Raw genomic sequence first — 27356 nt, forward strand, 5'->3', positions numbered from 1 at the left:
AACACTATTTACCAATCTACGCCGGTTTTAAATATTTACACCTAGAAGTAAAGTTAAAAACTGGCTCAGCATGCAATCTCGTAGAAATTGAACGCTGACTATGTTTCTACACCACACCTATATATACATTACAGAAGAGAAAAATATTAAAAGTTGTCATGAAAATACTAATATCAACAATGAAAAACCTGGTACGGGTATGATGTCGAGATATTATTAACTGTTCTGCAAACTACTACACTGGATAGGAAACATGTCAGACGTTGCGACTTCAAATCAAGAAAGAAAGCTTTTTCAACTAAAAGGGAGGCCACAATCTTTTTGGGACTATTTTTTAAACATAAAAAACCATACTTAGAAGATAAATAAAAAATGCGAAAAAGAAAAAAAGAAATTTATTATTGTAACAACTAAAAAGACCAAAATATTTTTTTGTGTATTACATCGGTACGGTAAAATGTTAAACTACCACAATGCAAAGCGCACTTATGTGTATTTGTTTAATAGCATGTGCTCCCTCTCTTTCTTTTTATCCGAACGCAGGGTTTTTTTTATCCGTAGGTTTTTTTTTCTGCATAAGAAAGAACACGAGGTAAATTTTTTTACTAATTAAAATGGCGCTGTTACAAATATTTTAATACAAATGTTTTACGAAAAATAAGAAAAAAATATATATCAAAAAAAATTATACTGCGATCGATAAGCATTGTCATAATCTACTTTGTAGGCCAGCTTTGCCTCGCTCTGTTGTTGTGCGCACATTTCATTCCTACTGCGTATATGAGACTTCTGGGGAAGGGGGATTTTAATGAAAATACCACTCTCTGCTACACACCAAACCATTTCTTTGACCTTCGTTTATATCTAGTGCGCATGCGCTAATTTTTTTAGATAATCAGAGAAGCTAAAAGCGAGAAAATGGAGAAAACAAAGTGGACCAGTCTGAGCGCAGGAAAGTTAACATACATGTAAAATTAAAAAATATATATTCTCGAAAACCTCCTGAAAAGTGATTCTTTGAAGCAGCTCTTACATCACAGTGATAATTGCATCGCGACTTTTACCAACACTGACCCATTTTACTAGAAAAATATATTCACTATAAAATTGTTTTGCGTTCAGTTGCCTTCCTTGTTGAAGAATAATACAAAATACATTGCAGCAGCTTAACAACATCAAACGAAATGCACCTTGATAACAGAGTTGATTAAACATGATTAAAAACACATTTGGCAATAAAAACTTTTGATGTTAAAAATGAGACTTTTTTTACAACACAGAAACAATTTTTTAAAATTATGAACTCGCAATGAAGTATGGAAAACCCAGGGTATTAGCTCTAGATTATTAATTACTGTTCCACGAATAAATGATCACTGTGCTATCGACGCATTTAATGGTACTTGTTAAATATCCAAAAAATTAATTTCATTAAGGTTTTATAACACTGCATTTGGTGTAAGGCCTAGAGTTATACGTTTTTACACATGCAGAACTTCTTTCCCTCAGTGGTGATTTAATTGTAATACTTGCTGACAGAATGCCAAACTAACTGAACGTGTAAATGTTTAATTTGTTCCGCAGTCTATTTCTTATATCTCCTGTGTTTGTACTGACCATCAAATATATAAAATTAATCAAACTTGCTGTAATGTTTGATTAGCATTTGATTTCTAGCAATATTTGAAGAGCAAAGTTGAGAAAAAATAATTCCATGGTCTTTTAAATTCCTGACAAAATTATTAATTAGCTCGTTTAACTACCAAATGTTGTCGTATGTTCTTTTTCATAAAAATCTTTTTCTTATTAACAAACAGGCTTTGTGTGCATAATTTTAAAACGTGTTTGCTGGCCACATATGTGTGGTACAAATATATACACACATCGATCTAACGGTTGATTGTTCTGAAAAGGGTGTTACATTCAACAATCGGGAAATCAATATTTTAGGTCCAAATTTCATGTTATTAAGGAAATTTTAGGTGTGGCAACTCTTCTAGGTTGTGAACTATACTACAAGCACTTTTAAGAAACCAGCTTTAAATCAAATAACTTCTCAAGTTTTAGGCAGTTCACTGATTCAATCCACCAAAATGCACCAAAGGACATCTCTTTGCTAATGTTTTTAGTAACACTATTCGCCGAAACAACTATATACACCCTGAGTTTACCTTAAGGCTTTGCGAATTATTAAAAATAGTAGCACTATCAGTTAAGAGGTTGTCTATTGCTTTACCTGGCACACCAACGTGTTCTTCTATCAATTTTAAATACTTTTTAGCATTTTCCGGTAGATCGTCATATTTGCGAATATCTTTCAAACTTTGTTTCCACCCTGGCAGTGTCATATATTCTACTTCCACTTTTTCCAAGTCCGGAAGATGTGCTTAACAGAAAAAAAATTATAAAAACACAAAATGAACACAAGTATTAAGAAACAACACAAAAATTCTTTCGCATATTAGCACAGAAATTGACACGGTAAGTTAATAAAATTCGTCACTAATTGTAGAGCCGCCGAAAACCTTAATGGAGGGTATATTTTCGCTAGCATTAATTTCCACGAATTCACCATTTTAAAGAATAATACGCCATTTTTAAATTAAAATACCAAGCAGAGACGGTAAAAAATCAAAAGATTAAAATATGAGAAAAGCTTTTCGTAAAAACTATTTACATCATTAGTCTCTATGTAAAACTCTAGTTGTACATTCTTTCATATTTAATTCTTTTGATTTTTACTGTCTATGGTTGGTATTTCCACATCTTGAATTTTTTAAAATTTAACAAAAAAATTAACTTTGCGAATTGACAAAAATTTAAAATGCGACAGTGGCATTTTAAGCATTTCACTAAAAGCAAAAAACTTAATTCGCGCAAAAACTTATTCCATTGGTTAAAGGGGAGGATTGTTTATTCATAATCAGACACACGAGCAGAATAATCATACCTGGAAAAGAGGGTAGAGCTTTGCCATTCATCTTGTAATTAACTGCCACTTTAATTTCGTCAAGATCATCCAGAACGTCAATTTTAGTGATTGCCAGTCTGAAGTAAGAACAAAACACACTATTCAAAATTTGTTTTCATAACCGCATGACTTCAACGCCTGAATTTCCCAGGGATTTTTTTCCTATAGTTTTTCTTGAGCTACTAAAAGATGCATTGAAGTGAAATATATTCACCTAAAGTGAAGGGTCTGTTATAAAACAGGTTGAAGTTTTTTTCACAAATAAAACTAAATAATGGCACTTATTAAAAATTTAGTCTAAACTTACGAAAAAACAACAGGTATGGCTCAATTACGAGAAATTTAAAGCCTGCTGCGGTCACTTCCCGAGTTTTATTTGATAAGGAAGAAAAATTTTCAATTTGCTTGTATTTTGTAAAATATGTGGCTATTTTCATGTAACAAAATATTTTATTTGATGTGATGGTTTTAATCCATTGCATTTAGCTTGTTAAACGCCTTCAGCGCTTTTACAACTTAAGTGTCTTTTTGAACGTGTAAAAAAATCTAAAACGTGTAAAATTTTTTAAACATATAAAAGACGCTCTTTAAGCTGTGATTAATTATTGTCTGTTGATGAGTAGAACAGAAAAATTTTTCAGACATCCCAATTCACTAAATCACACTTTCATTAAATTGTTCTTTCGTCACTAAAAAAATCTGCAACAGGATATCGATTATTGCTTTGTTAATGTGATGTTGTTTTTTTATGTTTAAATTTAACATCATCGCTCATGGATGCAAAATTATTAGCTCAACCACTGTACTTTTAAGCCTAAACTTACAAAAATAGCTGTACTTTCATGAGGTCCTCCTGTCACGGATCAGTTTTTTCCTAACCATTTCCCCAAAACAAGACACAAATATGATTATAAATCAAAAATCACTTCATCCAACCATTTTTTATTTGTCGCGAAATATCAAAAAGCTGTAACTGTTAACCACTTTTTTTAAGAGGTGCCAAAATATAAGGTGTGCTATCGTCATCGTCACTTTTTATTAGTTTTGTAAAACACCCTGAACTATACTTAACCCTTAAACACGCAGAAGATATCAATTTCTAGCGGTATCACACACACAAGACAAATCAATTTCAATTTATTAAAAAGTTTTTCGGTCTACAATGATCGGTGCAAAAAAAAGTTAGTTGGGAATTTTTTTCCTGTCTGAAATTTCCAAAAAGAGTTTCTTAATAAAGTTATTTCAGGTTTGTCAAGTCTGAACCCTAAAAAAAGATCCCACTGTATTCCCCTATTATTCCTACTGTGGTATTAACGTTATAACCTTAGAAATAAAGGCGGCTTTACTAGAGGCAGGGATATTAAAGAAGCGGGAATAATAAAGAAACGGAAATATTAAACAGGCGGGATTATTTTTTAAAAGCATGGAAATTGGGTTAGATTTTTTCAACCAAAAAAATTCTGCAAGGTCTGAAAAAATTGAATAAATTTAGGACAAATCTGGTTAGTACTTTGAAAAACTTGTATGCATTCGAAATTGTTATAAAATGCTACATACACTGTTATGTGAGGAAAATATTGGAACGCGTAGATATAGTACATACTCGATAGAAATTCAGCAATATCGCATACAGCATTTTGGGAGAGAAGGAATTATATTTTCAACCTGTGCCAAAAATGCTGTTGACTAGAGGTGGGAATTATAGAGCAAATATGGTAGTATAGCTATTCAAGAAAATATCCGAAAGTTATAGTTGACACACTATCCATAATACATTCTACATCCATCCATCGTAACCTCTATTATTAGATCCAGTTTAAAAGACCTATTTCATATACAGCATACAACTTACGCAGAATAACCATTCACCATGTGTGTGTATTTTACAACCACCAAATCTAACCAACCACATCTTCTTGGACGCCCTGTTGTTGTACCAAACTCAGCACCAACTTTCTGCAAATGGTCTCCAGTGTCCTAAAAAAGCAGCATTGGCATTTAAATAATTTACTAATTCAAACAGAATAAGAAGGCCGGGGGCAGGGGCAAGTGGAGAGAGAGAGAGGGGGAGGAAAGAGGGAGGGGGAGAGAGGAAGGGGGATGAAAGAGGGAGGGGATGAAAGAGGGAGGGGGAGAGAGGGAGGGGAGGAGAGAGGGAAGGGGAGGAGAGAGGGAGGGGGAGAAGAGAGGGAGGGGGAGAAGAGAGGGAGGGGGAGGAGAGAGGGAGGAGAGAGGGAAGGGGAGGAGAGAGGGAGGGGGAGGAGAGAGGGAGGAGAGAGGGAGGAGAGAGGGAGGAGAGAGGGAGGAGAGAGGGAGGAGAGAGGGAGGAGAGAGGGAGGAGAGAGGGAGGAGAGAGGGAGGAGAGAGGGAGAGAGAGGGAGGAGAGAGGGAGGAGAGAGGGAGGAGAGAGGGAGGGGGAGGAGAGAGGGAGGGGGAGAGAGGGAGGGGGAGGAGAGAGGAAAAGGGAGGAGAGAGGGAGAGGGAGGAGAGAGGGAGAGGGAGGGGGAGGAGAGAGGGAGGGGGAGGAGAGAGGGAGGGAGGGAGAGAGAGGGGGGAGGAGAGAGGGAGAGGGAGGAGAGAAGGAGGGGGAGGAGAGAGGGAGGGGGAGGAGAGAGGGAGGGGGAGGAGAGAGGGGGAGGAGAGAGGGAGAGAGAGGGGGAGGAGAGAGGGAGGGGGAGGTGGGACGGGGCGTGGTGTAGTGTAGTACACACTATTTTGCTCTGGAGAATAATTGTAATACTCTATCAAAATAGTTGAAATGCTAAAAAATGCTTCTGCTTTAATTCTTGCAGTCGTTTCTTAACTACTATATTTCCATTTTCATTAATCTTTGTTCTTCAAACCAACTTTACGTACATTTATTACAGCATAGTTTTAATAGTTTCGTATATCCAATGATCAGTCACTACTATTTTTTAAGGTATATTCTGAAAACTCTTACTTAAGGGAATTTTTGCAGGAAATTTTTTTCCCTAAAGTAATTTTTCCTGGGTGGTCAAGAGGGGATGTGTCAGAAGTTGAAAAAAGTCTAACTTTACAAAAAATAAAAATGGTGTTGAATTGAATTGCTATTTTTATTTTCATAGTGCTCTTATAAAAAAAACTGTTCAATCTTGATTGAATAAAAATTCTGCTACATTTAAAATAACACTTACATCGAGCAATTCAGTCGGAAGAATACCTGCCCCTACTCTTGTCGTGTAAGCCTTCACAACGCCATATATATTCTGAATAGCATTAACAGGCACACCAAGCCCACTGCATGCTCCAGCTGAGCCGCAGTTAGATGAAGTAACGTAGGGGTATGTTCCTATTAAAAAAGGAGAAGGCTAATTTAAAACAACGTTTTAACATTTTTCCGACACTATAGATACTTCACGGTTTATAAACATTTTTACACTGCAGAAAACTGTAACTACAGTATCTTATATGTTGTACAATCACAACAAAGAAAAGACAAATCTACCAATTTTTCAATCTGGTTGTTGTTTTTGTTGCTGTTGTTCATTTTTTTAAAATTTAGAAAATTGTTTCGATTTTTAAAACGAGAAATAGCAGTAGACGCTAAAAATTTACGGATCTTGTTGAGTATATAATTATGGTTTGTCTAATAATTAAAATATAAATAATTTGTTTAAAAATTAAAAATATCAATGCTATTTGGGTAGCTACATACAAAAATATACTACAAAGATTTCCAAGAACAAATGTATGTTTTAAGGTACATAGAACTACTACTATTTACATGTTTTGGAAACATGGCAGTGAACTTGTAGATTACCGTTTTAGGTACAACAAAGTGGAATAAAATTGCAAACAAGATGAAAAAGCTATAATGACTATCTCAACAGAGGGAAAGACTAATGACTATCTCAACAGAGGGAAAGACTAATGACTATCTCAACAGAGGGAAAGACTAATGACTATCTCAACAGAGGATGAGAAATTCATCTTTAAAGAAATAACAAAATAGAACATAGTGTACAAACAAGATGAACAAATGTACCCTGAACAGTAGACAAAAGGCTAGACTACCTACTTCCAACATTTTTAATTACTATCATCGTGAAAAAATAGCATTAAACAAAAAGGGAAATAACTTAACCTTAACCTAGGCATGTAGTTACGAAAATAAACACTTACCAAAGTCTATGTCAAGCATAGTTGCATTAGCACCTTCTATTAACACTCTAGAGCCTTTCTTTAGTGCTTCATGAAGTGTTACTATAGTATCTTCAACCATAGGTCTCAAAATCGTACTGTAATCCTAGCATTACACAGAATATATGTACACACGTCTAATATCCGAGTTCAGGATTTGAACTTAGAAATAATAATAATAATAAAATAATAATAAAATAATAATAAAATAAAATAAAATAATAAAACAATTGTACCACAAAAAACTGAAACAGCAGTAGCATATCTACAAAGAAGATGACTAGCTGGATTGCTAACAAATGTACCTTATATTTCTTTAATTCTTCTTCAACATTAACTTCAAGTTCTGGAAATCTGGCAATACATAAATAAAAAAAAAAGTTGAGAGACCTTGTTTTATGTTAGTTATAAAATTGATGGTGTAAGACGCACACTATACCGACTAGGTGGCATTACCTGGCGTTTATTTAAAAAAAAAGTTAATTACCAAAGCTGAAAAAGTTACTTACAATCTTTTGTGGTAGTCGTATAAAAACTGAAATCTAAATTAAAAAAAATATTTTGTTTCCTAAATTTCAGACTATGCATGTTGTAGTTTATTGGAATACACTGATAATTTGTTCACATCAATTTTATAAAAATTTGTGACTTTGTAAAGTAAATATTGGTATCTAGAGAAATCGTGTTTTTGTGGGGGTGGGGAACAATGTGTTGTGCCTATCCAGAAGGCTTTAAGAAATTAAAATGCTAGAACATTTATAAAAGGCAGTTGCTTGTGGTTAGGAGCCATTACATTAACAACAAACTTACTTTTTAGAAAAACTATCAAAATCACCCATTAGATCAGCCATTCTCAACCCATTACGTAGCGCCTATGGTTAGAAGAATAAAATGAAAAACTAAGCTTTTTTCTAATTTTCTTAAGAAATCAATCTGTACTTGGTCAGCAGTTAAGAACTTTTCCACAATAATAATCTTTGCAAAAACAAATCCCTACTTTAGTAGCATATGTTGGACCAATACCACGTTTTGTTGTTCCTATTCTAAAACAAAAAAAATCACGGAATTACATAAAGTTACATCAGAGAATAAAGGTTTCCAAAGTACACATTCTCAAACAAAATTGAAACACTTTACATCATAACAACAATTTATTTCGCATGCATTACAAAGCATTAACCAGGGACATGTTCAAAGTTTCTTAGAAGTAAATACCTTGGTGCATGGGTATTATCATCCAATGACTTTATTGAAATGAAATGCTTGACTCTTATTATTTTATTTTTATTAAGTGAAACAGAAAACAACCATAACAAAATGTGCCTTCTAGAAGTTCGGAGATCGAAAGATATTTATATTGATAAATATTTATAAATGTTTATAATTTTTAAATCGAAGCAAAAACTCAAATTGAAAAATTACATTAACGCAATCAAGGAGTCATCTGTCAAACAGTGTTAGATAAAACATATAAAAACAAACAAATAAATCATACTTGCTTTTTCCTTTTAAACTTTCTAGTAAGCCATCAACTTGTTGATGCATGTCAAATACTTAAATAAAAATATAATTGGAGGTTTACAAAAAAGATTTTTGAGTGGATTTTTATTTGAATGAATATTGAAGTTCATTTAATATCAATTTCTGACATTCTTGACACTCCCTACTCCAGCTATGCTACATAGGGGCTCCTAGATGCTGGAGAACCTAATACTAATTTTTTTTAAAAAAGAACTTAAATTTCAATCCTTGCAAAATTCTAAAAAATGAAAATAGTTCTGATTAATCATTTGAACTTATACAATTCCTAAAATATTAAATAAAATTGCTGATATTCCTATGTCCTTACATTCTAACAATAATTTAAAAAACCATAACGATTCCTGACATTCCTAACAGAGTGCGTTAGAAATTCTAGATGATTAATATTCAGTGTTTACAATATTTCTAAAAACCTGGCAAACAAATAAAAAAACATTTCTAACAAAACAAAACACTGGCTGGCAAAGCATTACAAGTCATACTGAAAAAATTAATTTAAAAAACAATTACAGCATAAAACATAAATTAAACATTGCAATAAATTTATTACAAAAAAAATATAATACCTAAATGAGTCCTATCAGATATTTTCATTCGTTTCATCATGTCTTTTATCCCCTTAAGAGAGTTTGCATCAATTTCTTTCATTAACGTTGGAATATGTAATACAACACCATTGCCTAAACACAAATTCTACAGACTAATTGGATGTTTTTATGTCGTTTATAACCTTTCTAGGCATATTTATAAGCTCAGATATAATAAAAATTAGGATGCGCTTAGGATAATGTTGAGGCTCAATTCATAAGATATTATATTTCTTTGTGAATTTAAAGTCATTTCAAACACTTTGTTTTATAAATATTGCTTTGCATGACATAGGTACAGTCAGGCATCACTTAATATTTTTTAAAATCGTCCCCATATAAACTAGGCTTGATTTTGCCCAAGGAAAATTTAAATAATGGGTTAATGCACCCTCACCAACATCAATAAAAATAACCATTTAACAGCTACTGACAAAACTGGACAACAACACAACAAGCTACCTACCAATAACAACAGTTACTTTTTCGTTTGTTATTCCACTAAATGTAAACAAAAAAAAAATTCAAACAGCAGTTAATACACAAAATTTTATAAGCATAGAATTTTGGTCAGTATTTATCTGCTAGTATATTTAAAAATCCAAAATGGCAACTTAAATTTTTTTTAGTTAGAAAGTTTCATCTTTTCAACCCTATTAACACTGGCCGTTTTTTGGTCTAGTGTAGCATTATTATAAACTTCCTGCAGGCCTAAGTTTCGAATTAGTTGATTAAACTTTGCATACTTGTATATAGACAAACAGATTTCAGGTAAAAAATTATGACGTCACAGGGATTCAAAATTACGTCACACATCCTAAAATAAACCATTTTTACAAAAAATTTGAAATTTTTAAGCATTACTGATGCTACGACCTGGATTATTAGTAGACTTATTCACTGAATAGCAAAATATGAATTCATAAAAAAAATAATTTTGGTGACTTTATTGAGATTTAAAATGATGTACAGAAGTTTCTTATTGCAATGGTAAAGTATAAAAATCTGTTTTTCCACAAATATTGATGTTCATGTCACCAAAATTAGCACGTTTAAAATCTTGCATTAAAAGATGTTCAAGAAGGGAAAAAGACATTTGGATCACAAAGGGCATTTCGCTGGATTAAAATTTCATTCAAATCTAGTCTGTTTTTTTATCTCTATGACCCATATATCTCTTTAATGACACCCTAGGAACAAACATACATGTCATAAATAGCTATGTAACCAAAACGTATTAGATATCGCACAGTGCCAAAAAAATATTGAAAATATTTTTTCAATTTTCTTTAAGCTTTCAGTTAAACAAGTGAAATATATGGGAACAAAAAAAGACCATATTTTCCAAGAAAAAGTTTGATAATTAGTTTATTATATAAGCAAGTAAAGTCATTGCATTCAGCATACTCTGTAGATCGTTTAATTTGAGTCATCATGGTTCAGGAAGCTCTGCGTTTAATAGCAAATAAAGTTATTGCAAGACGAAATGATTGTGTAATTTAATTGATCAATTTTCTTATTTTGAATAGATGACAAAACGAAAGTGCTCTTTATATATGCTATAAATCTGTTCATTTCGTGAAAATAATGCTATTTTTTAAGGACATTTTGGAAATAAATTTACTGAAAAATAATAACTTTAATAATAATTTTTTGGCATGCTTTTTCAGCCAATCAGAGAAAAAAAAATTACACTTTTCTCACTGTAAAATTGAAAATTGATAAAAATTGCACTCAGTACAAACTGAAAGTGTCAGAAAACACCTTCCAATACTCATACATGCATATAAGCACATTTAAAAATTTTGCAGAAAATAACCGGTATCTGGGAAACTGCCATAATCCTTGCAAAGTATAAAATCTTTGGATAAATTTTTACTTTTTATTGAAAGCATCAATAAAGATTATAAAAAGTCACTATCTCAACACTTATGTATATACATGCCAAAAAAAGTTATGATTCATCATATCATATATCATATTAAGTTTATCTGTAAATGAAAAATATGCAAAGGTTCTTTATGTAGACAACCTCTTTTTTCAAAGTAATTATTCACAGTATTACTGGGACTTATTCCTTGAATGTGGCGGAAAACTCAAGATTAAGAATACCATGACCCAAAATAATTCTACACAGTTAAAAAACTTTCTGAACTAAAAAATTATTTTACCTGGGTATAAGATGAAATTTGTATTCCTTATCTCCAACCAAAACGGTATGCCCTGCATTACTTCCACCCTAAAAAAATGAAAATTCCTTTAATAAATAACTATAGATGTGTAACAATAAATCTATTAGTTATAGCAGTTGTGTGTCTCTTCACAACATAGTTGTGCCCTGCTTTTTTCAAAACCTCACAATTTCATTACTCAAACCTGACAGTCAGAAAAGATTGCACAAAATACAAATTTTTCCTGAAACATAATAGTCCCCAAAAATTAGGTAAACTAATAATAATAATCAGCTTTCTAATTGATCACACTATACACCTTACTTTAAGACAACTTAGCAAAAATGCAGTGAAAAAAAGATGTTATCTGCGTAGGGTTAAGCAAAAAACAAATTGGTTAAAAGGTTTTTGTCCACTGGTTTTGGTCTAAATTTCACGGTGTCTATTTTCAATGTGAGTCCTATTATAATTACTTCTCAAATCTATTATAATTAAAATGCAGCATTCCAATTGTTGGGACACAAATCATGATTTGCTAGTCAAATTTACATACTAAAACTTAAAAAAAATTAGCGAGCATAAATTTGTGTTCACATATCTTTTTTATTAAAGCAAAATCTGCAACAGGTGAAAAAACCCTTAAGAGCTCTATGTTCAAAAGTATAAGTAAGAGCTTAGTAAATAACATAAAAAAACATTCATTTTTCTGCAATCTCATTGGTTTAGAAGATCTTAGTAAAACCTCACACTGCTGACGAAGCTAAATAAAACAGCACACCTAAAACCCCGACAATCCTTTTATGCTAGAAATAGGACGGGCAAACCCATGGATTTTCAACGGGCTAACGACTAGTATAGCATTATTCATTAAAGCTTGGTTTGTGTCTTTTTATGGTTTTAGAGATTCCAATATTAATTTTGAATGTAATTCAATTATTATTTTTGTTTACATGTATTCATAGAAAGTATATCATTTTCAAATTCTTAACTGCATAAAAAGGCTTGCATGAGAATTATTTCAAACCTTTCTTCTTTTCTAGAAGGAGAAAAATGTTACGCAATAATCATAATACAAAGAATGTTTCAGCATTGCTTATTTATAATTTTAATTTTTGCCACAAGCGCTTAAGGGACCTGTTTTATCTTTAAAACAATGTGTTTTAGTTATTTAGTATAAGTCCTTCAGTAAAAAACTTGTGCAAAAAATGGCTTTGACGACAAAAGAAAATAAATGACCCCTGGTTTTACAATCTTTACTGACAAAAGATAGCCCCCAGTGAAAAGAGAGTCTGGAGGTTAAAAGGCGAATTGATGCCACAAACTTAATGGTAAATCATTGCAGTGAACACAACATGGTAGAATGCAGCTTCTCTCTTCATATTGATATTGAAGAAATTGCCAGGGAAAAAATGGTTGAGGTGCTTACAAAAAAGCATAAAAACATTATTATAAATAAAACTGGTTTAGATACACAATTTTAGAATTAGGATACCAGCTTTAATTTTTTATTGTGGTGGGACAAACTGGACTTTAAGCCCTGTTCTCAGTAAAGTAGTTCACAAAAAGTATTAGAATGTACTACAGGCTTTTTTGAAAGAAATTTACTGCTTTTCTTGGGTGTTTTCAGTTATGCTTATGTGTAAACATGGCAACATAGGTGATAAATCTTTCAAAACAGCCTTCCTTTTTAGCACGTTTTGTATGCTTATATTACATAGGTGCAAAGTCCACCATAATAGAAAATTAAACAAAATTGCATATTAACAACACTCCTGATTTGTGTAACCTCATGGTCTATGTGCATAACAAATTAATTGCCTCTATAAGTACAGTATATGCTCGATGCAAACTCTACTAAAATCATAAGTATTATATTTAAATTCATTTTATGATTTGTGGGGCTCTCAACTTTAATGAATCAGCATTATTTAGCTACAATATAATTGCTAGTTAGCTTACTTGGCAACGGCAAACAAGATCAACATCTGCTGCAAGTACATCAACAATCTTTCCTTTACCTTCGTCACCCCACTGTGCACCCAATACCAAACACACTTCGGAGTTAATTGGCATTTTGATTATCTGTTTGCATCTCTTTTCTTTCGCTCTTACAAAAAATGAAAAATGATTTTGCAATGGAGATCACACCTGCGAGGATGTCCCCTTGTGTGGGTATATCCTTTTGACAAAAAACGGGATTGTGGTGGTCGACACTCCCCAAATTAAAAGCAATACTGCGCCAGCAGGTAATTTTTAGGTGCGTGTAAACAAGGTTGCTGTCCCGTTTAAAATAATTTCCCCGATTTTGTGTCTCTATTTTGTATTATCAAGCCTAAATCAAACAAATCTGAGATCAACAAATCACGGAGCCGGTTGGTCAATTTTTTTGGCATTTTCACCATCTTCCCTTTGTCCTTGTTTTACTAATAAAATTCGATAGCTGTACAGAGATGTTTGTTTAATTAAACCAGTCTTATATTTAAAGATGCAAATGTTGAAAAATGAATTCAGATACGAATACACCTTTATTGAATAAATATAAATTTTATTACTTGTGTAAAGTTTTACCACAAACATTACTTGGAGGGATTAAACTTCGACTTGGTTTCAATGTACCGTACTATATCTACATTTTCCAGATTTTGATATGGATTTTACCAATTATCATTGGATCTTTATTTACAATAACAGCTGAATTATCTGATTTTGATAATAATTTGTGTGGCATTTTAAGTGGAATTACAGTTTTTCTTGTGCAAGCTTTGGTTCATGTTGTGGTTTTGATATTAAAGAAAAAGGCAACAGCTGAAAAGCCAAAGAACAATTTTTTAGCAGAAGAAGATGGGAGTCAGTTTAATTCTTTCTTCTCTTTAGCATCATTACAGTTCCTAGTACCAAATAGATCATTACTGAACTATATTTTTCACCCTTTACTTAATGGAATCATATGCTGTTTTGCGTTAATGTTTTTATTACCTGAAAGAACTGATAAACTATTTAAAAGCTTGGCTGTCAAAGTGATTGTTTATATCTTCGGATGGATCACTATATGTACTTCATGCTATCCACTGATTGGACAAGCCCCGAAAGAGCCAGCAAAATTCTATAGTTTAGAATTATTTGAATTAGAAGTTTTAACAAGACCATTCTATGTCATCTTAATTATTTTATTTGACTTTTTCTCAAGGTTTGTGATTTTCTTTAATGTTACATTCTTTATAAAATTAATTCTTTTGAGCAATTTTTTATCAGTCACTGGTTGCTACAGTACAGTCTGAATGTAATCTACCGCGTACACGCTAATATCACACCTTTGCGTGGAGGACGGCAGTCGTTTGTCTTTTGTTATAATTAAATCTCTTAAGGGTTTTGCGAGTTTATATTTGCGTGTTAAAAAACAATGCGCTCTCGATGAAATATCAGAGCAATTATATTTCTTCTAATAGCGAGATGCATTGTGTAAATGTATTGATAAGCTATTTCCTTAAGTATTAGCGTGAAGTAATTAAATAATAAAAATCTTTCGCGAAGTTTTATAATACATTGAGCGAGAATGTATTGTTGATTTAATTACTTAAAAAAATTCCAGCCCGTTTAATCTAAGAAACATACAAGAAGCATTGTTCACAACTATTAAATGCCGCTTTTCGTTTTTAAACTTTTAAAATGCGATTAAAAAAACCCTTCTATCGCCTCTTTTCAATTTTAAACTTTTAAAATGCGATCTAAAGAAACATTTCTATTGCCGCTTTTTGTTTTTAAACTTTTAAAATGCGATCCAAAAAAACATTTCTATCGGCGCTTTTCGTTTTTAAACTTTTAAAATGCGATCTAAAAAAAACATATCTATCGCCGCTTTTCGTATTTAACTTTAACTTTTAAAATGCGATCTAAAAGAACATATCTATCGCCGCTTTTCGTTTTTAAACTTTTAAAATGCGATTTAAAAAAACATTTCTATTGCTGCTTTTCGATTTTAAACTTTTAAAATGCGATCTAAAAAAAAACTTAATTACTGCAATTAAAATTTTCAAAAGAGTTCACGCAAAATAGATGGCTAAAATTGATCTTGCAACCTATTGTGATTAAACAATTGATCGCGTGGGGTCATTGTTTATCAGCGAGGCAATTATTTTCTTAAAAAAACAAAAGCTATTGTTCTGTGTAACTATTCATGCGAGTTTCGCGTCCGCGGTAGCTTACATTCAGACTGTACTGTACATTACTGGAAGTACAGTACACAGTGCTATACAGATTATTTTTAGCTTTATGAACCTTGTGATTTGGTTTAATGATCTTACATTGTGACAAGGAAAACAATTTTTAAATTTTTAAAATTAAACAAGAATGTTTTTTATCTGCATCCCTAAAAAAAACCTTTTCAGCTCTTAAAACTATTGTCCTAAAAATAGAAAATATTAAAGGGGCTATGAAAAGGCTGGTGGTTTTCGAATTTAGTGACATACACGAAAGTCGAGCTGATGGCAAACAAACTGGCTATTTTTCCAGCATGTATATAATTTACAGACACGAACATATAGATATATCTAGAATTTTTATCTTCTCCAGCCTTGGTCATATTTTCATCCAAATGAGTCTTCCTTAAATATTTCTTTGTAATATACTTTTTCATCATCATCATCATCATCATCATCATCATCATCATCATCATTCTCGGCTTAATGTCCGTTTTCCATGCTAGCATGGGTTGGACGGGGTCTATTTATGACCTTCTAGACTGTGTTAGATCTAAACTCAACTTCCTCTGTATCAAGTCTGTCTTTATAACCTCCTGCCAATTCTTTCTCGGTCTGCCTCTGGGCTTTGCCCCAGCAACTATCAAGTTTCTAAAATTTCTTACCCAATTATCCCCCTCCATTCTTTCCAAGTGCCCCAGCCAATTTAATCTTCTTATCTGGATAACATCTTTAATTCTACGGATACGGCTTATTAATGTATACACGTTAATTTTATGTCCTGGTAATAAGAGAGTAGTAGAGAAATGAAAACAACATTTCAGTCTAAAATCATTAAGCATCAGTAGGATATTCTTTGGGTGGTTTTGTCACAAAATAAGCATTGGCAAATAATATATTAGCATGTTAGCCTATAGTTTTACAGTTGAGATTCAACATTGTTTATTTATAGGTCAGATGAACAATTTGATGATGCTAATTTTTCACTACATATACTATTTGTGTTCCTTCCAGTATTGTGGACAACTGGATTTCTGCCACCCATAGATAGTTTAGTTCTATGGGGTGCTGAGTACACAGTAAAACATATCTTAGGTGGTGGGACAAATGCCACTAACACCAGGTATTATATTTACTTAACTATATGTGAGAGCTAAATGTACTCAGCAGTAGGTTCTTTGTGATGTTTTATCTCCTACTTGTTTAAAGTTACTATTAATTAACTTTGTTGTGATAACTTCAATATATTCTGGTGTAGCAGTCATTTTTAATTATTTATTTGCTCAAGTCATACTATAGTATTTCAATAAAAATTAGTTTAAAGTTTCTTTAAAGAAGTCCCTAAAAAATGTTTTTCAAAAATGCATTAGATGCTAAAAAAGTAAGGTGTATATCTGAGGTTCACTCAACATTAAAAATCTGTCAAAATTTTTAAGTTCCATAACCTATTTTTTTATAGATTGTTCATAAAATTTTAGGTTCCATCCTAATCTATTTTTTATAGATTGTTCATAAATTTCACGTTATCATGGCTTGCCATATTGATTGTGTACTTTATAACTCATTCAACGGTCCAATTTTGCTTCATCGCAGCATTATCAACATTACTGACGACGGACCTTGCATCACTTGTTATTAAAATTTCAAATCTGATTAAAATTGGCCCACAAAAGATAAAACAGAACAACCAATTCACTTCCAGTATAAGCAATAATGTGATACAATCTGGTTGTGTCATGATTTTTACCGTTGTTGCAAGTGTGGTAATAACTGGTTTTACAAAAGAGAACATATCATCATTTCAGAGCTCAAGTAGTGTTGATCTGCTTGGTTTTGTTCTTTCTGGCTTTGTTATTTTGTATAAATTAATTTGGAGTTCACAACAGATTTATGTGATTTTTGGTTTGATAAAAAATCCACTCCGGAGCATGTTTCCTAAAATGTTCAAGAGAATGGTGGTGGTTACTTTATATGCAATGAAATGTTTCAGTAAGTCTTAATTATTAAAGATATTATTTCGGTTTGTCTGTTCAGTATTCATATTACTGTGGAAAGTTTATCATTTCTTGAACATGATAGTTTAGTAGGCGACGTTTCTTTTTGTGATAGTCCCTGATAAAACACAAGAAAAAAATCTCTGTTCGGAATAAAATCAGTATTGCTTTTAACTTTCCTAAGCGTTAAGGTGGGTTCACACTTAAGTGAAATTGGTCAAATCGATGGGCCTGGATCGATGCAAAAAGTAGGATCACTTAAATGGAAACCCACCCCCTTCGTACCAGGTACCAGCGAGATCCTTCGTCGAGTTTTAAGGCAACACAAGATCAAATGCATTCTTACCTCTAAAGACACCCTAAGAAGCACTTTGTCTAAACCTCCCGAAACGTCGCCTACTAAACTATCATGTTCAAGAAATGATAAACTTTCCACAGTAAAGTCTTAATTATTTTACTTGAGTGGTTAAGTATTGTTTGAAAACTAGTGTTGTGTGAATATAGTCTAGGATATAATGATTATTGGCAGGTGACAAATTTAAAGTTTCCATCTCTTTTATACATTTTAATAGCCTGGTAAATTGGGGTTTTTTTTTTGTCTCTTGTTTTCCTTATAGTGTGCCTTGTATGTCTGCTCATATAATGTGTCGTATATCTGCTCGTATATTGTGTCTTATAATCTGCTCCTATAGTGTGTCTTATATGTCTTCTCATATATTGTATATGTACTTTTAGTGCTTCCACTATATCTTGTGTTTACATTGGGTGTGGTTATTCAGGGTGATAAAAATGTTACCTTCATAAACATCTTATTGGTGTTCCGACTCTATCGCATGGTAAGTTTCCTGATTTACATGATTTTTCTAAATTTGTATTCTTTGTTTTTTTTTGTTTTGACTGTTAAATCATATTGAGGAAAGACATTAACATTCTGAATTTTTGACTTGTACTTAAAAGCCCTGTTTTAAGCAGAGGTGAATAAGTTCAAAATTGAAAAAACATATTGTATAGCTGGCTATTTATTTGCTGCATAAATATTTTAGAATTCATCCAGCTTCAAGTAAGTATGTCAGATATCACATCCGTTGTATTAACAAAAATTATTAAGAAGCTGGAATGCATTAAGGAAAACTAACGAAATAACACCAACTAATTATTTAGATAAACATAAATAAAGTCGGGCTTCCCTCTATTGCGATAGAAGACTAAAAAAACATGCAAAACTTAAACTGTATAAAATGCCTTCAAACATTTAAAGGCTGTTCCACGAAACTGTCTCTTCAAATAATCCATAACTACCACATCGCAAATTAGGACTTTTTTAAACTTTTAAGTACTTGCGGCATTTCATTATTTCGTTACACTGTATTATTACTTGTGTAAGATAGTGATGGTTGCAATGATATCAATGTGATGCTCATGTTGGCTCTCTTTGTATTTTAGGCGTGGCAGAATACATTGAAAAACTCATACGATGTCATCCTATATTTTGTGATTCGCTGGCTTAATTCTTCATTGTTGCAAGATATTCACCCATCCGTGACATTATTCATCATTTCTTTTGCACTGCATGGAGGAACAACATTTTGCAAAAACTTATGGTTCATTGTGATATTGGTTGTAAGCTCAACATTTTCGCAAAAACATCAAAAAAGGAAAGTCGCCATATCACTTCTGCTATCTTTCTGTTTTCTACCACTGACACTAACTGTTGTGTTGTTAACAAGTATACTGGATGCCCCTTTGTTACCGCTCTTTACATTACCCATATTTGCAGTAGCTTTCCCTAGACCATTCCGCATGTGGCCTTACGCAACGTATTCGAATAAATCAGCGACTACAGATTGGATATACTACCAACATCTAATGCCGGAGTTGACAAAAGAGTTACGGTTGGCCGTGCTAGCCTCCTCTGTGTCTGCCGAACCTGGGTCTTACTACCTTGCGCGGTTTCAAGACCGTATTTTATGGATTAACTTTCTCGAGAGTGGTTTAATGTATTCAAACTTTGTTATTAAAGGATTAGAATTGCAAGAGACATCGTGCCATACGACTGAAGCTCAATTCATTGATGAGACGTTTGAGAATTCATTTTCAGTTGTTAACAGCTCGTTCTTTAATAAGTCTGCTTTTAGTGTTCTCTTACCGAAGACAGAACTGGAGTTAGAAACTTATTCAGATGCTCGCAGTGTGTTAACAGGAGTTATTGGACATCCTAATTTTTTGGAAAAAGTATCGAAAAATTTCCCGAAGATCCTATTATGGAATTTAATGAGGCATTGCTTACACCGTAGACAAAAAGGATTGAAGGATTTGGAAAGCAAGGATTTGTTCCAAGATGTTAACAGAGACATGGATGTTCAGGAAACGACAATGACAAACTATTCCGCAAAAACAAAGAAATCTGTTGTTTCAGATGGAATGGTGTTACCAAAAGCACCAATCGTCCAACAACAAGAAAGATTTTTCCATGACTCGCCCGGTATTGACAATGCTGGGTTTAATAATTTTTCAATGGCAGGGATTAATAGTGAGAATAAGAAATTTCAAACCAATGAAAACGATTCTGATGATGAATTCGGTGATTTTGGTTTTGATAGTGACGACCAATCCTCAAGTGATAGTAACAACATATCTGCTGACAGTCTTTATAAAATGGCTAATTATAACAGCGCACCAACATATCAAGATGAAACTAACTTTCCCGTACCGGTCGCATCCGCCATATTGGACCCTCCAACGTATTGGAAAGGGAATCTTCCATACAGTGAACACGAGCTATCAAGTTATTCGCAAGTATACACCAGAGACTGGTACAAAGAAATAATCACATCACTTTGCTTAGAAGACGAAACTCTTATCCTTGAAGATTCGACGTTGGAGAAGATATACAGGCTTCTTGTCATCAATTGTTACTATCTTATTAACGTGGTAGGAGTGACTGGTAATTCTGTCTTAAAAGAAGGACCTGGCCATGTTTATCGAGTGTTTCACGGCATTTTACCATGGTCACCAAAAATTTCATGGATCGATAATCAAAACGAGTTGAAAAACTTGTTGATAAAATCATATCGGTGAGAAAAAATTTTCTTGGAATATGTATTAACAGTTTTTTTTTGTATTTTTACTATTTTACGATGCATGGCTCCTTCAGGTATAATTTGGCGATTTTTTTGGTTCTTTCAAACATATTAGGTCTGACTTAGTTGTGTGTTTTGTTAATATACAATAATATATACAAAGGATGCTCCTTTTATTTTTACTCACGTTTTTGCTAAACAATTTGTATTTTTTTACTTCTAGCCTCTCTTTCAAGTTTGCATACGATAGTGAGGTTTACGGCGAGACAGCGGATGACAGTGAGATGGTTGACGCGCTGACGAAATATGACAAGGACTGGTTTATTGGTGATGACACATCGGAACAGTGGACGGAAAATGTTTTGGGTGGTACTCCAAATTTGTTGAGCCTTGGACAAGACAAAAGAACGGTAGAAAATTCATTCTTATTTTTGTTACTTTTTAATACATTTTTTGTTGTAAAGAAACGTTTGTTAAAAAAAATTTAACCTGACCCCCAGATGTAGCACCCATTTGCAATAAAAAAAATAATGAGCGCTTCTGTTGATAAGCGCCTCGGGCCGTCTATGCTTTTATTACATCAGGTACGCACCTAAATAAGGTTGAACACTTTGAATTTGAACTTTCTGCTTATTTGAATTTGCGCAAGCATGATTATAATTAAAGTAAATGCCTACACTGGATTCATTACATGCCTACACTGGATTCAATGAGAGGAAAGATTGAAAAGAAAAATCGTTTTTTCTGTTGTTGTTTTTATTTTTGTTAAGCGCCTTTCTAATAAGCGCCCCAGGGGCTTATCTGACTAAAAAATTGAAATTTAAAAACCAAATAACAAAGTCAGAACAAAGAAAATCAAAATTGAAAAGGCCTACGTTAAATGTAGACAGTATAAGTGTTGACTTTTATAACACGAAATATCTCCGCAACGGCAAACTGTAAATTAGAAAACTACTTTTTTTTAAAACTACTTTCATATCTTACAAAAATGATATCAGTATATATCTGTCAAGCCCCTTTTCGGAATCCAACATAGGTAAGATTTTTTTTTTCTGACTATTATAATAAACCTACTAGCCTTTTGATAAATGCTCCTTTATGAGTGTTTGACCCTCGTAACAATAAACTCACTTCACCAAAAAAAACGGCCGTAAAATCAGTATGCTCTTATGTTGCTTTTATATTTATTTATAAATGTTATTATATTTTAGAACATGTTCACCAGTCGAACATTATCCAAACAAAAAATCAGTGTCCCTATAGCGGAAGTGAATTCACAGTCAGTTCGAGGACTGTGGTCTGCATTATCTCTCGAGTTGTACTACATGACGAATGATGACGATGAACGGTACAGTATCCAAGCTCTACCACCAATGTTACGTAATATCATCACGCAAGCTGCTGATCCGCCTCTTGGATACCCCGTGTTTTCATCAGGATTAGTTACCATACCTCTTTAGGTTTCAGAAACACTGGAAGAAAGGTGCACATCTGCTATGAATTTTTTTTGAGTGTTTCTTTGTTCGCCGCGAACATTAAAAATTCTTGTAGTGGTTGCTCAAAACCAAGAAACTAAGTGACAAAATCTTCATAGCCAAAAAAAGTAAGGCGATCGCGATTAATTTTGTAACAAAAAAAGAATTATTTTTCACATGCAGCAAGAATATATCAAGGAGGTGTAAAGATTTCCTTATTCAGGTTGGGGTCTGAGTGACCCAGTCAAAATTTGGGGGGAGGGGTGCCCTATCCCTATCCCTATATTTTCTAAACTACTTGCTTATTGTTAACTGATGTACAATAATTAAAATGACGTGAAAATTTTAATTTTAGTAGCGCAATAAATTGCTGACGTCAGCAAAATTTTGAAAATTGCTGGCTTTTAATTTTTTCCTAGTATATAATATGCAGATATGCTCTAAAAGATCAAATTGGACAAATTATTTACTCAGCCTAGAATATTGGGTTTTTGTTTTCTTTATAGATTTACCTATTGTTTATTGAGGCGCTAAAATATATTTATTATTATCTTATTATCTTAGGTTGGTTATGGAAATTTCAAAACAGTTTCTATATAACACTTAGCATCATTTGCTAGTTACAATGTTGTTTAGGCCAACACTGAAGTAATAGGGTACCTATGTTGTTGAAACTATTATTATAGCCAAAATTGGGGTGCCAAACACACAAAAATTTCATATTATCATGAAAAACCTTAAATTACGCCCACATGTCGCAAAAAAATATATGAGGGCGTAATTAGGGAGTTAACACTACGCAATAAATTTAAATGTAACACATTGATCACATAATATAAAGGGCGCGTAATATTTTAAAAAAAAATATTCATGGTTAACTTTTGCAAAAGGGACCTTAGAAATATGGGCGTGGCTGGCCACCTGCTAAAGGCGCAAATTTAAATATGTTTTTTGATAAATCGTCTTCATATAGATAGAAACTCAGCTAATAAAAATTCAAGTAAAATAAGCCGGTCAATCAAGTTAAAAGTAAAAAACGGAAAGGTAGGGCATTCTTGCCGCTCCCTCTCCTTTCCTCTCTTAACCTGAATAGTGTTGAACCTCCTTGAATATACTCAGCAACATTGACCCTGTCTGTTATGATGTTATTTTTTTATTAAAAAAACAATGATAAATATTCTAAGGTATATTTATTTTTTTGTATCATAGTGTTTAGTGTGCTATCCTACTAAGTGATTGTGCGTTTAAAAATATTATAGAGTATTGATTGCTAACAGTGTGTATATATGTGATGTAAAAATAGATTAATTCTGATGTTAAACAATTTATACAATTTTTTTCTTCTGTTTGTTCGTTTGTTCGTATGTTTAGAATTAAATGTTTAAGATAATAGTCCCAACCCCACGTGTCCCTCCCCTGGTGGTGGCAGTAATTGGTAGATATATGTACAAGTCGTAATATATAAACTCTCTCGAAACAAAAACCAAGCAAAACTTTAGCAAATTTTACTTTTAGTAGATAAACATTTGCGCGAATAAAATTTAATAAGATCAGAAACTTTTGTGGTTTTTCGCCTTCTTCTCGAAAGTTTACGCCAATTATTTTAAAATTGGTCAACCGCAAAAGTTTCTGCACGCTAAAAAATCTAAATCTATTTTTCCGCGAATTTTTCTCCCATTCGGTATATTTACTTTACAGGAACCGTAAAGGCAGTAATACACACTATTTATTATCAAGTTTGTGTCTGGTTTTTTTGTTTTGTTTTTAAAACACGAAATATAATACAGTAAAAAACGGTAACATGTTAATTAACTTATCGTCAAAAGTGTCGATGACGTTTCGATTGTCCTCATCTGATGTAATCACTAAGCTGTCACTGTAGCAGATCTCTCAATCAAGAAGGGGTAGAGACATTGTGTAAGATTCCGAGCAAGACGGTTTCTCTAACGGCACCAATTACATTCGTAGATTTCCGAAAAGCTGTCGACAAAAACTGATAATTTTCACTATGCGTGCGGAGTACCAAAGGAGATAATAGATGCTATAAAAATTCTGTATACCAACTAAACACAAAGGCCTCTAATTGATGAAGAAAGGTCTCTCACAGACGAAGAAAGGTTTCTTCCTAACGGAGAAAAAATCTCTCACCTGTCAAAGAAACGACTTTCTTTGATATTCTGGTTAGGGTACTACAGTGCGACATCCTGACATCCATTCATTGTCTTTCTAGATTACGCCATGCGAACAGTTACTGCCAGTGAAACAAAGTTCGGACGTACAAAACAAAAAACACTCTGCTAATGTAATCACAGATAGTGACTTTGCAGACATCTGTTCAGCCTGATGTAAGGAATTTCAGAAGAGAACTGTTATCTCGTCGAATGTCTTAGGTCAAGTTGAACGGCTCTACATCTAGTCTAACCTGGTGCAAAACAAATCGGTTTTCATATAAATGAGAGAAATACAAAATACACGACTTTCCACATAGACAATCCTGACCTGAAGACATTCGATGGGACAAGTCTAAAACATTTTAATAACTTGCAATATATATCTTCCTCAGTTAATAGATTAACTCTTCGATCCAATTAAAGGTAGCGTTCTTCAGGTGCACTGTTGCATGCGTCCTCCAGTGTGGATCCTTCACCTGGACGGTCACAAAAGCACTTATGAAGAGACTGGATGTTGCATACACCAAGATCAACAAAATTTTATTAAAAATTAGTACCCAAAAATCAAACTTCAGTAGGTTACAGTAAGGCCATAGTGAGTTATCTTAGCAGAACTTAATGTTGGATAAGAACGCGATATTAAGAAAAAAAAGTTCATAATAATCCACTGTCAACGTATTTTCTATAAACAACCAGATTTTCAACTTAATAGAACTTTTTTGGAATCGATACAAAACTTCAGCAAGAAGAATTACCTTACACTCAGACTAAATAATAATTCGGGTGAAAATCGGGAAAAGGAGCCGTACCCATTAAATGAGAAGCGTTTTTTTAAGAGAACGCAAAGGAAACTACACAATATCAAAACCAGTGGAAAGCTGGCATTTTATTTTTTAAAACTGCATCTCAAAAAATAATCTACTTCTATTAACTATCGTTTATACCATGGTTATGCAGAAAGTTTGCTGATTATAGTAGCTTTGAAAGTGGTTGCTTAAAATATCAACAAAAAGTCAATGAAACCTCACATCACAAGACTTTCACATAGCACACATTTTAAGATTATTGTGTTGCTTAAATCTCTCTAAACTTAGATTTATTGTAGGGTGGCTTGGTGGAGAGGACAAAGAGCCCCTGCTTAACCGGTGGTTACATTTATTTTCTAATTGACGGTTGAAAAGGGTGTTTTAATAAATTGGAGGGAACGTTTCATTCTGGTTAATTCTTTGTTATTTGAACATTAAAAGGGATGTAATAAAAGGGGAATGCCAATGTTATCCCCAAAACAATAGTTTACCGACTAATGGCCTTTCGGTAAAGCGTTCGCCTCAAGTACGGAAGGTCTTGGGTTTAAACCTTGAACGAGCCATGCCAGGGACTATAAAGGGTGAATCGATCCTTTCTGCTTAACGTTCAGCATGAGAATAGAATTAATATATCAGGCGGTTGTCTAGTTTAGCGGTTGTTGTGCTTGCACGCCTTCCGTAGCTCAAATGGCCGTAGCTTTGCAGGAACCTCATTAATAACAGTTCCTATAGAAACTGAAGAGACAACCCTGGGTAAATAATAATAATAATAATAAGGCTTCTCGGGTTTAAAAAAAAATTAAAAGCCCTGGAAACAAGGTTGGCGATTATCTTTTTATATGAGGTGTTTAATAAATTGACACAGGTGTAATTTTTTCCGAATTTAGTGTTGTTTTAACTAACATTAAGAAAGCAAAACTATAAAAAAATGTCCACATTCCGTATCTCGCACCAATAAATTGAGTATATGAGCCCTATTTCAATATATTACGATAATATTTCCACCAAACGTACGGGACACGCTAAGTTGTTTGGTTTCAAAAGATCCCACATCGTGTTTTAACTATGCACTTCGTATTCTGCCCTCCAAAGTTTATAATAAACCGTTGTCTTTTTTAAACGCCCATTTTATCTGAGATTATTGGGGTTACGCCTTACTTATCCGCCCGTATGATTTATAGAATATTGACAGACATATTTTGGTGATGTAAATATATAATTTAATACGCGCTGGATGAAATCAACCAGTGATAAGAAAATACTGAGACATCAATGAATAATGAATAAAAAATATAAATTGGATGATATTTCAAATGAATCACACATTTCTAAAATAATTCTTTCATTACAAAAAACAAATTGATGACGTTTCATACACCACTCCCACAGCAACAGCAGATAAGATCATCAACAACAAATTTGAAAATAATCTATACGATTTATCACGTTTATAAGTGATTAATTCTGATTTTCTTCCACGCAAAACGTTTTTGTTTACTCTAGAGCACCCAATAATCCAATAATCCTCCCTTTTTTTCCAACCTTCTCCCCGCACTTATTTCAGCACCACCCGTCTCACCGTCACTGTAATAATATATTTTTTAAAAGGAGCAAAATATTTAACTTAGTTACCTGCTTAATTTTGCTTCTAATAAGATTAAAACGACTCTGGGGACTGGGGACGAGGATGAATATATCAGAATGAGAACAGACGAAAAAAAAAATCAAGAGAAATATTACATCGCAGTAGTCTGTGATTAAACTGAATCGACCTACCATATATTCTTAAAATATCCAACCTTTCTATTTTTCACCTCTTTCACCTCCTAGTCTTTAATTATTAATTTTTAATACGTTTAGAAGGTATTATACCTTATTCCCACCCCAGTTTATTTAGCGTTCTAGAGTACAGTGTTCGGTTAAGGTATTAACGGCAGCTCTAGAAACTTACTTTTGTATTAACTCAATATCTTTTGAGTTAACAGTTATCAATACCTATCATTTAAGTCTGACAACTGTCATAACAAATCAAAGATAGGAGTAGTCTTGTTTGATCTTGTCCAGAGCGTTATTTACGTCAAGGAAACTTATTTGTTTAATATTTTTTAACACATCATTGAATTTCCGCGCCCGAAGGCGTAGGAAATTCTTTAAAACCGTCGTTTTTTTCTTTCGGAGCATTTTTGGAGAAAAAATCGACCC

At 33.0% G+C, this 27356-nt stretch overlaps 2 protein-coding genes across 2 annotated transcripts; one reads left to right on the top strand and one right to left on the bottom strand.

Moving 5' to 3' along the window:
* On the bottom strand, window positions 1-13589 carry LOC130656335 (adenylosuccinate synthetase-like). The gene is made up of 15 exons (XM_057459170.1): window positions 13392-13589; window positions 11433-11500; window positions 9728-9762; window positions 9241-9354; window positions 8628-8685; window positions 8130-8175; window positions 7943-8004; window positions 7642-7674; window positions 7438-7486; window positions 7115-7238; window positions 6127-6281; window positions 4824-4948; window positions 2951-3048; window positions 2237-2386; window positions 1-1082 (listed from the first exon to the last, which is right to left on the bottom strand). The coding sequence occupies exons 1-15, from the start codon at window positions 13503-13505 to the stop codon at window positions 1030-1032; spliced, it is 1284 nt and encodes a 427-aa protein (XP_057315153.1). The 5' UTR covers window positions 13506-13589; the 3' UTR covers window positions 1-1029.
* Window positions 13590-13763: 174 nt separating this feature from the next.
* Window positions 13764-23510, top strand: LOC130656332 (pecanex-like protein 4). The gene is made up of 7 exons (XM_057459166.1): window positions 13764-14619; window positions 16581-16751; window positions 17133-17617; window positions 18358-18458; window positions 19066-20696; window positions 20926-21112; window positions 21914-23510. The coding sequence occupies exons 1-7, from the start codon at window positions 13934-13936 to the stop codon at window positions 22160-22162; spliced, it is 3510 nt and encodes a 1169-aa protein (XP_057315149.1). The 5' UTR covers window positions 13764-13933; the 3' UTR covers window positions 22163-23510.
* The last annotated feature ends 3846 nt before the right edge of the window (window positions 23511-27356 follow it).

The sequence above is a fragment of the Hydractinia symbiolongicarpus genome, chromosome 9, assembly GCF_029227915.1.
Source record: "Hydractinia symbiolongicarpus strain clone_291-10 chromosome 9, HSymV2.1, whole genome shotgun sequence".
In the NCBI taxonomy this organism is placed as follows: domain Eukaryota; kingdom Metazoa; phylum Cnidaria; class Hydrozoa; order Anthoathecata; family Hydractiniidae; genus Hydractinia; species Hydractinia symbiolongicarpus.